Source organism: Pituophis catenifer, unplaced genomic scaffold, assembly GCF_029215685.1.
Source record: "Pituophis catenifer annectens isolate HBS135680 unplaced genomic scaffold, rPitCat1.0.hap2 SCAF_8, whole genome shotgun sequence".
Classification (NCBI taxonomy): domain Eukaryota; kingdom Metazoa; phylum Chordata; class Lepidosauria; order Squamata; family Colubridae; genus Pituophis; species Pituophis catenifer.
Genome location: NW_027256888.1, coordinates 84,041,759 through 84,059,456, shown reverse-complemented (window position 1 = coordinate 84,059,456; position 17,698 = coordinate 84,041,759). Strand labels below are relative to the sequence as shown.

The 17,698-nt window shown below is 54.3% G+C and overlaps 1 protein-coding gene across 1 annotated transcript in view; it reads left to right on the top strand.

Annotated features, from left to right (window-relative positions):
* The window catches only part of SFXN5 (sideroflexin 5), a 48,600-nt gene extending 31,509 nt beyond the window's left edge, over positions 1-17,091 (top strand). Inside the window, exons 13-14 of the mRNA XM_070949025.1 lie at positions 4,698-4,815; positions 16,931-17,091. Of these exons, the coding sequence (XP_070805126.1) occupies positions 4,698-4,815; positions 16,931-17,008 (196 nt within the window). The 3' untranslated portion in view covers positions 17,009-17,091. The remainder of the gene's footprint in view (positions 1-4,697; positions 4,816-16,930) is intronic.
* The last annotated feature ends 607 nt before the right edge of the window (positions 17,092-17,698 follow it).

Here is a 17,698-nt window from a genome sequence, read left to right as displayed (position 1 = left end):
GTTGTTCCACCTGTGTATTATAGCCACAATTTTTAGCGCACTTTATCATACATTCTTTCATTTCTTCTGTTTCAAATCTCAATAAAAGTTTATACATTTTAGCAAGGGCTAGCTCCTCATTTGTATGCAATTCCAAAGCCAGAGTATTCAATACATCCTAAATTCTTTTGTCTACTTTGAACTTTTCTGATAACTGTAAATGAGAAAACCATTTACAGTTATGTCCCTCTGCCATCAGTTGTACAGTTGTTTAATGTTGTGTTCCCCTTGACAACATTCTAATATCTTGCAGTACTTATTACTGCTTGCCTACTGTTTCTCTCTGTAAAATGCTTCTTGTGCGGAGAGCTACAAAGCAGTGGTGAAATCCAGTTTTGTTTACTACCAGTTCTGTGGGCGTGGCTTGGTGGGTGTGGCAGGGGAAGGATACTGCAAAATCTCCATTCCCATCCGACTCCAGGGGAAAGATACTGCAAAATCCCCATTCCCTCCCCACTCTGGGATCAGCCAGAGGTGGTATTTGCTGGTTCTCTGCTTGGTGCCGGGGGTGGGGGTGGGGGGGCGCATCCACAGATGCGAAATGCTGCTGTTGGTGCTGCTCTTGATGGCTCAGGTTCCCAGGAAAAGAGAGTGGGGTGCTCATCTCCCCTCCCCAGGGCCTGATTCTTGAGGGCACTACTGGTATACTCAATGCTGCTCAAAATTTCTCCAGAACCTGTCAGAACCTGCTGGATTTCATCCCTGCTACAAAGGTGTTTTCGGGGATATCCTGGGTTTGTATCTATTCCATACTCCCATACTCCCATACTCTCTAAATGGAACGTCTGACACAGTGATTTTTAAAATGTACGTGAGTCTGAATTTTCTCATACCACAAGTGTCAAAGCCAGCCAAATCTCAGGCCATGTTCTTCTAACTCTGAAGGTCGTCTATTTCTCAGCAAGCCCCTCTCTCTCTCATCAAAACTAAAGAGTGAACTGCAAAATAGAATTTCAAATCAGCTGAACTCAATCACGGAAGTAAAGGTTGGGTTGAAGCAGGATGTTCCAGAGGAGACACCTCAGCCTCCCTCCTGCCTTTGTTCCTCCACCTCTGTTGCACAGCCTCGGGGGGGGGGGGGCTGCAGTTGTTCCCCCTTTCCTGGGCCTGCCTTCTCTCATCTCCTGAGTGTGTGTGCCCCCCCCCGCCGAGATTTCCTCCTTTCCTCCCCAGGAAGAGTCTTCCCATCCCCTCCTGCTGTGGGGACTCCACAGTCTCCCCTCGGCTCCCTGGGGAAGCAGCCAGCCGGGCTCAGCGGCACCTATTCTGAGCTCCCTGCTTGGTGCCGGGGGTGGGGGTGGGGGGGCGCATCCACAGATGCGAAATGCTGCTGTTGGTGCTGCTCTTGATGGCTCAGGTTCCCAGGAAAAGAGAGCGGGGTGCTCATCTCCCCTCCCCAGGGCCTGATTCTTGAGGGCACTACTGGTACTGTGGCCTTTGGCCTCCTGCAGGCAAAGGACGTGCCATAGGATGTGTGGTGGGGGAGAATGGGGGAGGGGGGAGTTCCTGTGAAGCAGAGGATCCGCACTCGAGACTGTGGTCATGAGGCTGCAGTTTATGTGAACCCCCCGGGAGCCCCAGAAGCAACCTCAGTTGAATTGAGTCCTCGGAGGACGGTGGCTTCAGCGGCAGAGGGGAGAAAAAGCAGCGGCTGAGAAGAGACCCCCCCTTGCAGGCAGCTTTGGGGGTTCATGGGGTCCCTTGTTTCAAGGGCCTTGAAGGTTCCATATCCTTTGAGCATGGAGGGCCCTGTGGTTGGGGAGGGCGCCTCCCTTGTCAGATCAGGGCGTGGGGGGGAGTGAGGCACCTGTCCTGGGCCAGGGGCTCAGCATCGGAGTGGGGGACATCCACAAGGGTCCCTTTGCTACCCCAGAAACGCCTGCCTTTCCCCAGTCCAGCAGGGAGGATCCTGGTAGGTCAGGGTTGAACTGGGGGCTCCTTGTGGGGGCTGTCTGAGCTGAGTGGTTTCCTTGCAGGTGTTCCATGACCCACTAGCCCTGGTGAGGTTCCCTAGTTTGGGTCATGAAACGGCTGCAAGAAAACCGCCCAGCTCAGGGCCCCTCATTTCCCCGTTTTGTGGCTCTAACCGGAGACATCGATGGCAGCCGTGTTGACTATAAACACAGCCCTTCCTGCCCCACCCGGAGTCTGCCAGCTTCGGAGCCTGCCCTGAGCCCCTGCCATCGCCCGCTCAGCGCCTCCGTCTCCTCCGAGGCAGGTGCCGGTCTGGAGCACCAAACCTGAGAACGCCTGGGCGTCCCGAGAGCAACTTCCATATGGAAGGCATTGCAGGCCTTCCGAAAACGCCGGCGACAGCTGCCACATTATGCAGAACATGAACCGCTAATCAGCCATGTGCTGAAACTTGAAGGAAGGTGCGCGTTCAAGCTCGGTGACACGCCGTGTCTGCAGCACAGATGCACCGTCTGCACCATCCTTCTCTCCGGGTCCCTTTGGGGGTGGAGGCCTTGGCTTGCCCACCCCCCTTGGGCTGTTGGAAGGGGCTTTCTGCCTCCCTGAGGCCTTGTCCACAAGAGGTGGGGGCTCCGCGGAGGGACCAGCCCCCGGAGGCCCTTGCTGTGAAGAAGGCCAAGGCACGGAGGCAGGGGCCTCTCGGGTGGCAACAAGGAGACCCCCACTTCCACTGGGTCTCTTCCTGCTCGCTGCCAGGCAGGAGGGAGAGAGTGGGCTGCCTCCCGTCTCGGTCTTGCCCCCTTCTTTCCAGGCTCCCAAGTATCAAGGGCCCCTTTTTAAAGCTTTCTGGGAACCCCAAGGAAATTTGGGCCATTGCCAGCTGTTCCCCTTTTCATCAAACGAAGCCTCCAAAGCGGGGTCTCCAAACTTGGCCACTTTTAAGACTTGTGGACTTCAACTCCCAGAATTTCGGCTGTCTGGGGAATTCTGGGAGTTGAGGTCCAGAAGTCTCCAAGTTTGGAGACCCTTGCTCTAAAGCCGGTTGCAGGGTCTGCATGGTGTGGGCTGACTAGCATGGACCACCCCCAGCTAGGATGGGCTTCAGGGCAGCCAGAGGGCTGGCCTTGATCCTGGAAGTCCTCTTCCCATCCAAGCCCCGGCAGAGAAGGACTCCTTACCTCTACAGTGGGAAAGCAGCCGTTCCCACGTGCAACGGACACTGGGATGAAGGCTTACGGGGATCCTTCTCCGTACTCTGTACAGTGGCTTTCTGTATTTGCTGGTAGCTGGAGCACCTCAGCCTGGGCTCCTCTGGCAATTGGATTCCAGCCAGGGAATTCCCCCGTGGGGTTCTCACAGCCTTCATCCAAAGCTGACTGGCTCTTTAGCTCTTTAGCCCGGCAGAGAAAGCAGGGGGAGTTGGGGGCCAGAGGCTCGGGGTGGGCAGGGCTTGCCCTGACTGGTGTGCGGGATCAGGGTGGCACCCTCGCAGGCAGCAGCCGGGCCTTGCTGTGATTCTTAAGAGCAGGGATCTGAAGGCTGAGCCTCCCTCTCGCTTAATTGTGAGTCATTTAGCCTGAACTTTGCAAACGCTGAGATCTGAGTCCCAATTAAGACATTGCACTTCATGTGATAATTAAGGCTTTTTCTTTAAATCAGGCCATAACGCCTCCTAATTAGGAGGCCGTAGCCATTGTGATTTGAATTGGCCTGAGTTTAAAACACCCAGGGTGGAAGTCACACCTGGGAGCCTCACCAGACAACGCTCTAAATTGGTTATGTTCCCCGTAGAAATGGGGAGGAGCCCAGTGGCTGCAATTAAGTGGCTGCAGACCCCAAAAGGAAATGGGGTGGCCTGGGGAAGAGGGGCAGCGGCCCAGAGGGGCCAGGCGGGGGCCAGTGGGCTGCCAGCTTTGGTTGCGAGGGTGCTGGCTGGAATTTCAGAGGGGCACCGCCCACCTTCATCAGGAACACGGACAGAGGGGATGGGCTCCCCTGAGCTAAGAGCCCAGTTGCCGACAGAAGGGAGGCCTGTGGGGGGAGAGGCGATCGCCTGTGTCCTCCTGCCCTGCCTCCGTGGCTCTGGTTTGTTCGGGGCCCTTAAATATGGTGGCCCCTTGGCAAGGCCTGCGTCTCAGTGCGTTGCCCGACTGGGGAGGGGATGAACCCATTGTCAAAGCTCTCACGAATGGAGGAGGAGGGAGGTTGCCCAGGCAGGGAGAGGCAGCAGCACTTCAGAAGAGCCTGGTGTCCCCAGTGCTGCCCCCACCCTCTGGGCACAAAGAGGGCAATTGCCAAAGGTCCTTCAGAGCCAGGGTAGGGTTGGGGATCGCTGAGAGCCCTCACTGTCTTGTGCATCCCTTCCGAAAGGAGTCCGGAGGGGCAGCAATCACCGCATCCCTCTTGCAGCTCTGGTGGGCGTAAAGGAAAGAAGGCTTCCTGTATCGGCCGGAATCTCATCCAGCTTTCTGGTTTGGCCCTTGCGGGTCCTTGAGGGACAAACAGACAGGCTGGTTGGCTGGCAATGACAGGAGATCAGGGTGTTCTGGCCAGGGTGGGTGACGAGGGCCAGACCCTCACCCAAAAGACGTTCACTTCTGTGGATGGCCTCCAACTCTTCTCCCTCGCAGGCCCCTTGGGGGCTAAATCGCTGGTCTTCTCCCCAGAGAGGGCTGCGAGTGCGGCAGAGAAGGGGGGTCCCGGTGGGTTGCTCTGTCTGACGATGACATCCGTCTGTCTTCCAGGACGGCTTTTCTGCGCTCCCGACCTCGGATGCTCCTCCCGGTCCAAAGCCTCGTGTGCCTTGCCGCCTTCGGCCTCGCCCTGCCCTTGGCCATCAGCCTCTTCCCCCAGATGTCCCAGGTCAGTGACACGCTCGTTCCGGTCCCCGGAGGGTGGGCAAGGGGAGACTCCTGTGGAAGGGTCCAAGAGCACCCCTGAGCACCCTCAGTTGACAAAGCAGTGGGCGTATACGTCCTGAACCCGCCTGCTCCAGAGCCCCAGCTCTTCCTGAGTTTAACTTATCTTGGTTAAACTCAGGAAGAGTTTAACCAAGATAAGCAGTGAATAAGTAATGGGAGGGCAGGGCTGCCGCCTGCAGATTTGAGAAATAGGTAAACGGTGGTTTTAATTACTGGATTGGTGACAGGATTTGCATGCAAAGGTCCCAGTTTGGGCAACAGTTTGACAGGAAAAGCCTTTTCCTCCTTTGTGTCTCGGGATCAGGGAAGGGCAGCATCAGAGGAGTGCCGCCGCCCCCCCCCCCCCGCCCCTCTGCTGGCTTTGCAATGGGCCACCTGGAGCCCCCGAAGCCCTTTCATGAGAAGCGGGGTGGGGGTGGGATTGGCTGCCCCATCTTAATTAGAGAACCACTTTAATTGGTCAAAGGACTTTAATGGGTTACCCAGAAAAGCTGAGGGGAGCCCTTTGAAGGGGCAAGTGCAGGAAGTCCGCCTTCGCTTGCTCTGCCCCTGGAGGAAGGTGGCTGGGGGAGAGGAGTGAAATCTGGGGGCCTGGGACAACTGCAGCCCTGGGCCCCGGAGGCTGGAACCCCAAGAGGGCGGCCCTGCTGGGCAGGAAACGTTTGGGCTCCTGTAGCAGTGATGGGGGTGGCTGCTTGCCAGGGAGTCCCATTTGCAGGACCCCTGAGGCCCTTTCCTGGGGCTCCTGAGACAAGGGCTTGGGGGGCCAGTGGGGTGGAGGCTGAGCCCACCTGCATGGGGAGGCAACTGGCACGCCTGAGACCCTCCAGGTGCCCAGCAGGAGGGCCAGGAAGGTGAAGGGGGCCCTCCGGGTGGCAACTCATCACAGCCCCCCCCCCCCATGGGACAAAAGTTACACTAATATAGAAGGAATAGAGGGATAGACTCATTAAAGAAAGGATGTCGCAGGGGGGACAAAATTAAATGTGAATGAAAAAAATGAAAACAATTTTTAACTATTTTAAATAATTGAATTGTGCCTCAGTGAGTTGTCCTCTGGTGAGTTGGTCATGATGAGTTGGCCGTGGCGATTTGTCCCATTCGCCTCCTGGTTGGTTCTGATTCCCCAGAATGTTCAGGAGGGCCCCTGATACTGGAGAAGTAAACATGGGGCTCTTGTGGGGGCCTTGCAAAAGAGGCCCCTTCCCCTTGCCAACCCCCCTGTCCTGGCTGCTTCCTCCTCCCTTGGAGCCTTGCCTTCTGGCCCCCTCCAGGGAGCGTTTCTAAGAATTGATTGATTGATTGATTGATTGGTTATTGGTGGGCTGATTTAAATTCTTGGGCTGCCCCCTCTGATCCAAAAGGATTCCGACTTCAGAGGAGAGTCTCAGAGGGAACTGGAAAGGGGGATGGCCGAGCAGGGCAGGGATGCTGGAGGGGCCAAGGCCACGCAAGGGAGCCCAGCGCTTAGTTCCTCAGCAGGGCCAGCCAGGTGATGCTGGGGGAGGCAGGATGGAAGGCACAGGGTTTACAGGGGGCAACCCCCAGGCCCCCAGGGCCTAAGGGATGAATTTGAAACCCTCCAAGCCAGCGGCCATTGCCAGGTCTGGGACCCTGAACCCCCCAGGTTAGCAGCAATGCCCTGCGTGATGCCCGTTTCACATTTCAAACCCTTGCCAGTGGGAAGGGGGCTTGGCTGGCCCTGCTGCTTGCTTACAGCAAGGAAGAAACTCCTCCTCTTCCTCCTCTTCCTCCTGATACTCCTCTCTATGGGCATCCACCGGTGCCCCTCAGTCCCCCAGGCATTTCAGCCTGTCCTTGGGAGGCAGCTGCCTTGCCCAGCACAGGTTGGGAGCAACTGTCCCTCTGCAGCCGGGCGGACCCCCATAAGCTGCCCCTCCACGGATTGAAGAGCAGCTGAAGGCCTGCCCTGGGCCCAGGCATCCTTCTGGCTCTGCAACGGGGGAGCGGCCCTCCTTCACCAGTCTGTCTGAGCCTCCCTCTGCTGGCAGCGCCATGAGAGAAGCAAGAGGTTAATGAGCCAACGCGCGGTGGTGTTGCGGCAGCAGCCGCACGATGACAGTGAGCAGCAATTACTAATTAGATGCAGTTTAACAGGAGGGGGGAGTGACATCTCCTCTTCGCCAACTGTCAATAATTAGCAGATCTGGTGAGGCTGAAATGTGTCCACAGTTAAAAGGCGGCTCCTGCCTGGGAAAGGAGGAAGAGGAGGAGGAGGGGAGGAGGCGTTGGTGGTGGGAAGGGCCACAGGGAGGCTGGGGCGGGACCAGCCTCGTCCACTGGGACTGAGCTGGGCCGGCCTCAGGGCAGGCGGGAGGGTCTGCCGGTCCTGCTGGGGGGCAGCGCAGGGCTTTTCCCGGACAGCACGAAGGCTGGATCCAGTGCAGCGTGAGGGAAGGATCTCAGCCCTTCGGGGGGCAGGAATTCAATTCCGCAAGAACAAAGGATTGGTGTTCACCTAAGCAAGTCAGTTGCCCAACCTCTAGTCTGGCTTCTGGTCATTGTGCGAAGCCCTTGGTGTATGTGGCTGCGATGCCTTCAGGATTTCAGCCCAGCCCCAGACCGCTGCCCCACAGGCCTCCTCATGACCTCAGATTTGGAACTGGAATGGATGCAACAGGAGCTCCTACTGGACCCATCCTGGACAGGAAAGACGGAGCCCCTGGCAGGGTACGGTTCTTGTGCCCCATGCCCTGCCAGAGCCTCTCAGCCACTCTGGGCCAGGAAGGGAGGGGGAGGGAGGGAGGGAGGGAGGGAAAGAAGGAAGGAAATGCTTGGCTGCTTCTCGTGAGGGGTCCCTTCTGAGTCCAGGTGTGCTCTCTCCCTCCTGGCAGCTTCCTTCTTGGCCTTGCTGGGCCACATCAATCCACCACTCTTCACGGAGGGCAACCCAGCCCCAGAGTTTCTCTGGGGGGCTGGGTTCCTCTGGAGTGGGCTTCCCTGGTGGAGGGATGGCGTGGAAGGGCCCATCTGGTGCCTTGCAGTTTCCTCCTTTCTCGTTTTGTAGAGATCTCAGATAGTCCCAAAGGTGACATTTCACTTCTCATCCAAGAAGCTTCTTCAGTTCTTGAATGAGAATCGAAACGTCTTCAAGGAAAAACCTTGAAGGGAGTCCAGTTGCCTTTTGAAAAAGCATCTTTGGGACAACTGTGACCCGGATGACGGAGAGTCTCCATAGACAGATCTCAGGAAGGTTGCCTGGCAGATTTCCTTCACTGCCATCGGGATGGACTTTTCTGGAAAGAGGGAGAGCCTCCTCCATGGTTGTTTCTCCCTTGGGCTCTTTTGAGGCCCCTGCTGGGCCGAACCCACCAAAAAATGCCTGAAAGGCCTTCCTTTCCCTGCAAGACGAAGCGATCCGAGCAATGGCAGCACAACGCAGCCTTCCCCATTTGCCCCCCTCTGGCTTTCCTCCTGCTCACGCAGCCCTCCTTGAGAATTCATTTTCAGCTCTCTCACTTCAGCCCATCCAGGGGCTTTGCTCCTTTCTCCCTCCAGCCCTGGGAGGCCCCCATTCACCCACCACTCCTCCAGATCTTGCTGACCCTTGAGGGGGGGATTGCAGGAACAACTGGACCCTGCTGGGGGGGGAGGGATGCTGTCAATTAATCAATTAATTCAGAGATGAACTGCCAAGGCGCCTGAAGAGAAGCCGTCCTTCTGCTCTTGGATCGGTTGCATGTTCCAGCCCCCAAAATGCCTTCCTGCTTCCCCTCAGTCCAGGCAGCGCAATGTTTCTCTTCATCCCCTGACCGGCCAGGACTTCTCAGGCCCAGGAGTTGCAATACAGGGCTCTGGCTGTCAGCCAGAGTGAAAGAAAGAAGGAAGGAGGAAGCAAAGAATTCCCAGAAAGCAGGAAAGTGAAGATCTGGTTCTTTCTCCAGAAGCCTCTTTTGGTCTCCCTAAGCCCAAAGGTTGTTGGAACCCAGGCAGCGGTGAAATCTAAAAATCTTCACTACTGGTTCTGTGGGTGTGGCTTGGCGGGCATGTGACTGGGTGGGCGTGGCCAACTTGTCACTCACGTCACTCACTGTTAGTCAGGAGCTGCACATTCTGAAGCACATTCTGCCCTTCTGAAGCCCCCAAACACTTTGAGTTTCCCTCTGTCATCTGGCTTGACTGCCCAAGTGAACCTCGGAGCCTTCTCTTGCCCAGCTCTCCATCCCGGAGGGCCGTGCATCCCCCCGCCAATCCTCCGTACAAACTGCCCACCCCGTTTATGCAAAGGCAGAGGCGCCTCCTTCCCCCGGAGTGCTGGACTCCACGGGCTGAGCTCCCAGAGTGGCGCCGGTGGTCAAAGAGAGCTGGCATGTGGCCGGGTGGGAATCCAGTGGACTGCTTTGGAGCCCCACGGAGGCGGCACGGGAGGCATGGGTAGAAGGCGGCCTTTTCTGCAGCATCCCCCTCCCGTCTTTGGATCACCCTGCAGGAGGGGGGTTCTGCCTTTGCAGAAACAGGGTGGGGCAAGCGAGCGGCGACCGGGGGACCGGTTTGGGGGCGCTACCGGTTTGGCAATCCAGGATCGCCTGAACCGGTAGCATTTCACCCCTGATCCCAGGGTCTTATTTCCGGGCTAGCACTCTGCTGGAGATCATTAAAGGTGCTGAGATGCCTCCTTAGCTGACCTCAACAGAGGCCCTGAGCATTGTGGAGGCCCACTGCTCATTCTCTCCACAGTGGCTGCATGCAGATACCTGGATCCAGACCGCAAGATCTTGATTATGGTCTCCCTGCTGAATGTGACAAAGAAGCCGCCCTGAGTCTCTGGAAAGGGGCGGCATATAAATTTAATAAATAAATAAATAAAATAAGTCCGGCCATGCCTGACCAGAGATGGACTAAGGTACTTCTCTCTGGGTGAACTTTGGGGCACTAAAAGGCATTTTCACCCTAGAGGTTCTGGAACAGAACTTCTGGATCAGCTGGTGAGCAAGAATCTGATGAATTTTGCACGATTTATCCAAAATGATGATGTCTGGCCTGAAAAGAACAAAGAGAGAAAGATGAGGAACGTGATGATGAGATGACTAGAATTCTTGTAAAAAGAACCCACAAAGAAGTCAAACGTTTCATCAGATCGAAAGGCGTGCAGCCCCACTTTTTCTCTTACGCCCTAAAATGTCAGTGGATGCTTCTTGCAGCCCATGTTCTGGCCTTGGGGAGCTTTGCATGGTAGCAGCTCCCCCAAATGCTCATCCACACGTGGGTCCCAGGAAGAAGAAACTCCACAAAGGACACCTGGTTGGCTTAGCTTGGCTTTGTTTTTACACACATGGACCCACATCACCTACAGCAGCCACAGGAGCCCCAAGGAGTTGAAGCCTTAATTAATGAATTAATTCCCTTGGGTCACCTGTGACGAGCCCTGATTTTCTGAGAACCATCCGGAAGACCTTAATGATCTCTATTCTCCAAAGCACCTGAAGGCCAGACAAGGAATAATGGATGGAAATTAACCAAAGAGAGAAGCAACCTGGAACTGAGGAGAAACTTCCTAACAGTGAGGACAATTAACCTGTGGAACAGAAATTGCCTCCAGAAGTTGTAGGGGCTCCATCACTGGAGGCTTTTAAAGAAGAGCCACCTGTCTGAAATGGTATCAGGGACTGCTGCTTGAGCAGGGGGCTGGACTAGAAGACCTCCAAGGTCCCTTCCAACTCTATTCTGATAATTGGTTGATTGGATCCAAAGCTGCCCTGCAAGAGCCTAGGAAGGGCCCAGTCTTCAAAGAAAAGAAAGAAAAGCTTCTATCAAGTAGTTAAACATTAATACGGAATCAAATCTTAAAAGGTTTCTTCTCTTAAGCGTTGCCCTTGGTATCCAGAAGGGCTGAGCCTCACTTCTGCGGGACGTCCAGGGAAGATGGTCCTCTGCTGGACAGAGCCAAGGTCCTTGCTGGACTTGGGAAATGCTTTTCGCCTTTTGGCCACCTGGTGGCTTTGGTCCTGCTCCCTGGAACCAGGAAGAGCATCTTCTTCCTCTCCAGAGGAGCCTCCACCCCTTTCAACTCACTGGGCTTAGGACCCTTCCCTGGGAGCCTTTTGATTGTCAGCATCTTAAAACTGGGGAGCAAGACCCGGCCCAATGCTGCAGATGTCGTTCCCCCCACCAGCAAATCCTCCTGCCCCTTCCTCCAATTCTCTAGCTCTGTTGTGCAAACAAAGCATTCTTTCCCCCCCCCCCATGGGGGGGGAGGGGGAATCAGGACAAGAGGTTCAAAGGCACCTTTTCACACCTGGCACCTGCAGGCTGCTTGGACGCTCAGCTGCCAACTCAAAAGGAGAGGAAAAGTCTCCTGATTCCTCTTGCAAAGAGAAAGTGGAGACTCTGAAAGCTGCTCAGGAGCATCACTCATCCCTTGGACATGCCCTGCTTTAAGATGTCAAACAGGAGGAGATGATCAAAGCCCAGGCCGGAAGAGGCAAGGCCCCGCTCGGTGCCCTGGGGCAGGGAGTTGCCCTTTCGGGATCTCACAGCAGGCACCTCTGCCACGGGCCTCCTTTGCCATGGAGATAAAAGGCCAGGTGTGGGGGAGGAGGAGCAGACCGAGACCTTCGGAGGCCAAAGGTTCCTCAGGAAAATGCAGGCGAGACATCCCGGCCTTGGGCGACTCTCTCCAGGCTGGGTGGGGTGGAACGAGGCAAAGCCTTGGAGGTCTCCAGGGCCGGAAAACAAAGGCAGGCCAGGTGTGGGCCTCTCTCTGTGCCTCTGAAGGAAAAAGGTTGGCCCGTTCAAGGCTGAAGGAGCCCTCTTGATGGTATGAAGGCAGCTCCTCCGGGGCCTGAGCCCCCTCTGCTCCTCAGGGGCTCGGAGAAGACCAGCAGCTCCTCCCCTGCTTGGAGGCTGGACCTGTCCTGGATGGGATGGTGGGCTGGGTGCAGAATGCTGGACTCGACTGGCTTCAGGTCGAACCTAAACTCTTGTGCTCCTGAAATGTTCTGTCTGTTTGGCTGAGGTGTTCCCAGCTGGGGCAGAGACTCCGGGGCTGCCCCATGGAAGACGGACGGGACAGGATCGTTCAGAGATGCTCCAGGAAGTTAGACAAGAAACAAGCAGTTTAAATTACAAGGAAGCAGATTTTACTGAGAGATTAACAAATGAACGGCAAGAGCCGCTGAGCTGCAGATGGAGCTCTCCTTCAGCAGAGGACTTGAAATACAGGGCCTTTTGCTCAGTCTAGATGATCTTCAAAGCCTCTTTTGGAAATTCTTCCAGGGATCAGAGAAAAGGCTGAGCTGCTCCACCAGACAACCACAAAGAGGGGCAGGATTCAACCCGAGACGGATAGGAAGTACGCCTGGGGCATCCCTATTCACTCCCATGAGTTTCAACCTTCAGGGTGCTGCAGGAATCAGCAGCTGGACTTGGAGGAGCCTCACAAAGGGGCAGACAAGGGCGGAAAGGCGTGGGAGACCCTCCCCTTCCACAGAAGATTTGGGGAACTGCAGAGAGCAGGGCCTGGAACGCTTGTGCAGCAGATTGGGGTGCAGCTACTCTGCAATTCCATTAAAAATAACGTGATGCTTGCCGGAAATCTGTGTAGATTTGTCAAGAATGACACTCCCCCCCCCTTTTGCATTAAAGACACATTTATAATGTACTTAAGAGTCTGGATGACTGGAGACCTTCATAGGCATTCAGAATTTGTGAACCTTTAGGAATTTTCAATATTTCTCCATAAACATGAGCTAAAATGTTATCTGTTTTCCACATAAGTCCTCAAACTAGATAAAAAGAACTTAATTAAACACAGGAGTGAAAAACAGAAATCAATGAACAAGTATATTGTTTTTGAATCATTTCTTTGATGGGGTACTCTTTATCCAATTTGAGGACTTGTATGGAGAACAGATCAGGTTTTATGCAGAAATATTGAGAGCTCAAATTCAGAAATTCTTAAGCACCACTAGACTTACTATTATATCTTCAGGTTCAAACACGCCATAATTAAGATTGCATTAATTATACAATTTATTGTTTATAGGCCATGCAGAGGCCCACTTAACTTGATACCTATTTTTCGGGTTTTTAAAATAAAGATGAATTGTGTTTATGTAGTACTTCTTTCCAAAATGGATAAACAGTCTTGCCAGCACATCCTGATCTCATTATTTGATTGAATGGGTTCTTAATTGATTGTGGAAATGCTGTGAGCGTAATATGTCTGGTTCCAACAGAGCAGTTCCCACCGTCCCTTGTGGCAATGCCAGTCCATTTGGGGCTGGATAGCATGATCTAAAAGCGGTTTGAAGTCTGGTCCAAGAATTGTCCCCAAATCATGCTTTTCAGTCATTCCTTATCGTAGGAGTGAGTTTTGGGTGGAAAAGCTAAAGATGTGGTTTATTATGACATCAATGAGGAGTGGGAAGCACACGTCTCCAGTTCAGACGAATAGCTTTAAAAAAAAAAAAACAACCTCAGAATGTTCTCAAGAGATCAAAGCATCGAGCTTCAAATTAGTGGCTACCTGTTGTGCAAAGATCTTCCACTTACGAAGCAGAAGTGAAACGCCTGAACGGAGGATTTAATTGTGTAAAAAGTCTTAGAGCTGATTATACACTGAATGTAAGTCAACAGGTCTGGTGGCAAGAATAGGCCAGGCAATTTTGCATTGGTTTCCTATATTGCTCTAGGGTTGTGGGGTTCAACATGGAGGAGCCCACCCTTTTAGGAAGGATGTAGAGAAACTGGAAGGGATTCACAGATGAAGAAGAGGAAGATCTGGAGAACATCCTACACAGAGAGAGACAGCCTTGGAAATGGCCGGGTGGCACAGGACTCATCAGAGGAAGCCAAAGTCTCTTCAGCCCACTTTCAGAGGGTAGGACCTGCCGACCTTCCTCACACAAAGACCCGTTCACCAAGGGAATCAGCGACCCAGAGAGTGGTGGGTTGCCCTGCAAGCAGAGGCCGGGCAGCCATCTCTCTGCATATCTGTGGTACGAGCCAACGTCCATTGGTGCCAGGCGCAGCTGCTGCCTGGACTCAGCCTCGCCGGCCCCTTGGAAGTGAACAGGGCAAGGTGGTGCCAAGCTGGAGGTGGCCTCCATGGCTTTGCCAAGAGGAAGCTGGGCTTGGTGGGTCCAACAAAGGGGCTCAGCGGGCCCACGCCTTCCAGTGGCTGGCACGGTGGCTCCCCTCCACGTCAGCCAGTCCCACCCTTCCCTCGCAGGATGCTCCGCGTCCCCCTTTCCGCGTTCTGCTTTGTGTTTAAATAAGAAAAGAAATGGTGAAGTTGCTAATAATGGCTCTAAGAGAAAATATGCTACATCTGCTATGGATAGCAGTACAAAATTAGCTACTCACACCTCTGACACCCAAGATGTCTTCACTTAAAATACCCGTCGGCTTCCTTTACATAACTTGCTGATGATATTTAAAAGAAATACAATTTTGCAATTACTTCTTCTTTCTGGTGTATATCATTTTCTTTTTATGTTTATATATTTCTGCTTCATTAGTGCAGACTGAAGGGTGATTAGATCCCTTCAAACATTTTACAGAGGTTAAACGTTGATTAAGATTTAATTATTACTGTAAATAGCTTGGAATGACATATGGTGCAAAAACCTGACATATGTGCATTTGAATAAATGAAGTGCTATTTCCCAGGATGCACCAGGAACTGTTTAACAGCTTTGGTGAAGGGTTATGTTGCACCTCATGTTAAGATTTCTTGGATGTTATATTTTGTTGGGTTTCTGCAGCTGAAAGCTAAGAACAGTTTTTCCAGTTTTTAAAAACATTGAATATTTTAAATACCTAAATTGTTTTGCACAAATTTTTGCTAATTTGTCTAACTAGGTTAAACATTTTCAAAAGCTTTTAGGTTTCCCATGTAGGTTCCTAGCATTGTTGTGTCAGCCTTGGCACTGCCACCCGTAGAGACCATTTTAAAGATATAAAATAATAATTTTGAAGGAGGACAGCAAGTGTCCTGCTTCGGATGGGTGAGCCTCCGAAGGAAATACCTGGGTCCTTCTGCCCCTTCCAGGGTGCGGAGAAGGGGGGCTTCAGGCCCTTGTACCCCTTGTGCCACTCCAGAGCCTGCGGGACCAAAAGAAGGTTTCAGTACTGGGGGCCAGTATTTATTTTATTTACTTCTTCAACTTACATAGCCACTCATCTTGCAGGAATCATAAAAGCAACCCGTATCCAAAGCCAACAGAACCGACTGGCAGGGGAGGGCACCACTGGGACCCCTCCCGGAGATGAGTTCCCTCAGCCCTGGGGGGGGCTGCCATGTCTTCAGAGTCTTAGAAAAGCCCCGGGGGGGGGGGCTGGAGGGGATGAAAAGAGGCATTCCGCTCCCTTAAGTCTTGCGAACCCATTTCGTCCTTTAAAAATCCTCTGTGCTGGACCCACCTGCGGTCTTGGAGCCGACTAAAATGGGGCACAGTTGCTGCCTGTGATGGAGGCCTGGGGCATTTGGGGTGCCTGGAAGGCCTTTGAAAGCAGGGAAGGACATGCCGAGGGAAGCAAAACCCCCTTGGCATGGGGAGCGGGCAGTGCCTGCCTTTGCTCCGCTTAGAGGCGGCTTGCAAGGAACGTCCAGTGTGGGATGTTGTGACACTCACAACATACATGCTGTGGCACCGAGAACATACATACATGTGAGAAGGAAGGGCAGGTATGGGGTCTGGAAGGGTAAAGGGGCCAAACTTGTTTAGGGTGGGGCTGGCCCCAGAAGGGGCGATGGGGCCCTCCGTTCCAGGAGAAGAGGTGGGCTTCCTTGGACCCTGCCTCTCCCGGAGTCCCCAAAGACAGGAGGCCAGAGGGAGCCCAGTCTGGACACAGCAGCAGAGCCTTTGGGGCCCAGTCGTGGCTTGTAGGTCTCTGCATCCTGGGCCCCTCTCACCCACAGTTGAACCTCCCTATCCCCCCCCCTCGCCCTCCTTCGCTTTCAGCCTCCAAACTCCATTTCCTCTGGGCTCAGCATCGCAGCTGTGCTGTTGTGATTCTTCCCACTTTCTCTGTTTCCCACCTGTCCCTCCAAGAGACAGTCAGCCAAAGGCAGCCGCTGAAATTGGGGTGTGTGTGTGTGTGTGTGTGGAACTGGTGATCCCTCACGCCTGGCAAGACCGTGTGTGTGTGTGTCACCCTAGGAGGCCACTGATGGGGCAGGCTTTGGCCATCCAAGTCCAGGGCTTGGGCCACGACGAAAATCCCTGGGGGCTCCTGCAGAACTCTCTGTATACTAACAGACTCCACTTACAACTCGTGTAACTTGGGGGGGGGGCAGTAATGAATTAAAATGTGTATCACTCAGACCGCTCGGCTAGAGCCGTAAAGCACTACGAAGCGGTATATAAGTCTCAGCGCTTTTGCTGTTGCTAATCAGGGCAGCTTTCCTCCTTCCTTGTGTGACATGAATGGGTGGGTTGCTGGGCCTCTGCTTATGCTGGCAGGGGGGGATTGGTAGCTTTGCTGCTGTAGTCTGTCTGCACACACAATGGCTCCTGCCCCGTCTCCCTGGGGAAGGAGGCTCCAGAGCCAAGAAGTCCCCTGCACCTTCTCCCCCCCCCCAGGAGATGCCGGGGCTGGTTGCTGGGCGCCTTTCGGCCTTCCAGGCCCAAAAGCATCCTGTGACGATGCGAATGCCCCACAGATAACAGCAGCCCCAACACGCCCAGAGCCTGGCAAGAGCTGGCAGAATTACGGGGAGCTTTCAAGAGGGGCCCAGATAGACTCCGCTGAGCCTTCAGAAGCCGCCTGGCCTCCTGGAAGGAACATCTGTTCAAAAGAGTTTTGACAGTGAGGACAAAGCCTCTGCTCAGGTTGCTTGCTTGCAGTGGGGATACCTGGCATCAAAAGGCACCTGGTTGTCTTCAGGGCTCTTGGGCCTCAGATGCTCCAAGCAGCCCCTCAGAACCAACCGGTGTGAGCAGAGGAGATTCAAGTGGGCTGGGCTGATACCGTCCGCAGAGCCTCTCGTCCTGTTGGCCACGGCCAGCAGCCCCTGGCCGCTCTCGTGGCCCATGCCGGAGCCTGCTTGCTCTTCTTCTGACCCAGTTTTCCTGCCTTCTTCTTGGCAGATCGAGGCCGCCCGTTTGGAGCCGGAGATCGCCCGGGCCACCACCAGCCTGACCGTCACCTACAACAAAGGGCTGTAAGCGGAAGCCAGCCCAGCCCTGGGCGCCCAAGACAGCAGCGCAGCAGCGGCACGGAGAGGCGTGAAGGGAGGAGGGGGTGGTTGGGGAGGGGGCGGAATACAATAGGAAGGAGAAGACGACAAAGCTGCGGCTTGTAACATCTTCCCTCCGTCAAGAATGGAGTGTAAATTAGCACTTTCCGAGACCCGGTATCTCACGTTGGTCGAAAAGATTAATATTTAAAATTCTCAATTAGCGACAGTAACAGCACAAAGAGAAAGGGGGGGGAAGGAAGGAACTGGGGGGGGGGGGCTGGTGGAAAGTCTGGCTTCCTCTGGCTCTGCTGAGCTCCAGGCCAGGCTGGCAAGCCCCCTCCCACCAGATGTGTGGGAATGCAGCTTTCGGGGTCCCCAGGCTCCCATGGCCACACAGGGAGCTGCAATCCCAGACAATTTGGGGAGGGGGAATCAGCTGGAGCAGCTGCAGAACATAGGGAGGGGGACTGCTCCCCCTTTGAGGCTGGAGTAGAAGGCCTTTCAGTCCCTGAGCTGTGTAGGGAGACATGAGGGAGGCCTCCTCCAGCTTGGCCAGAGCTGTGGGGCTCACTTTAATTCCAAGCCCTTCTCAGAGGGTCTCCTGGGCCCTCCTTCCTTGCTCCTCCCCCACAACCGCCAGCACCCCACCCCCTTTTCCCTGTGCCCAGCCGCCTCC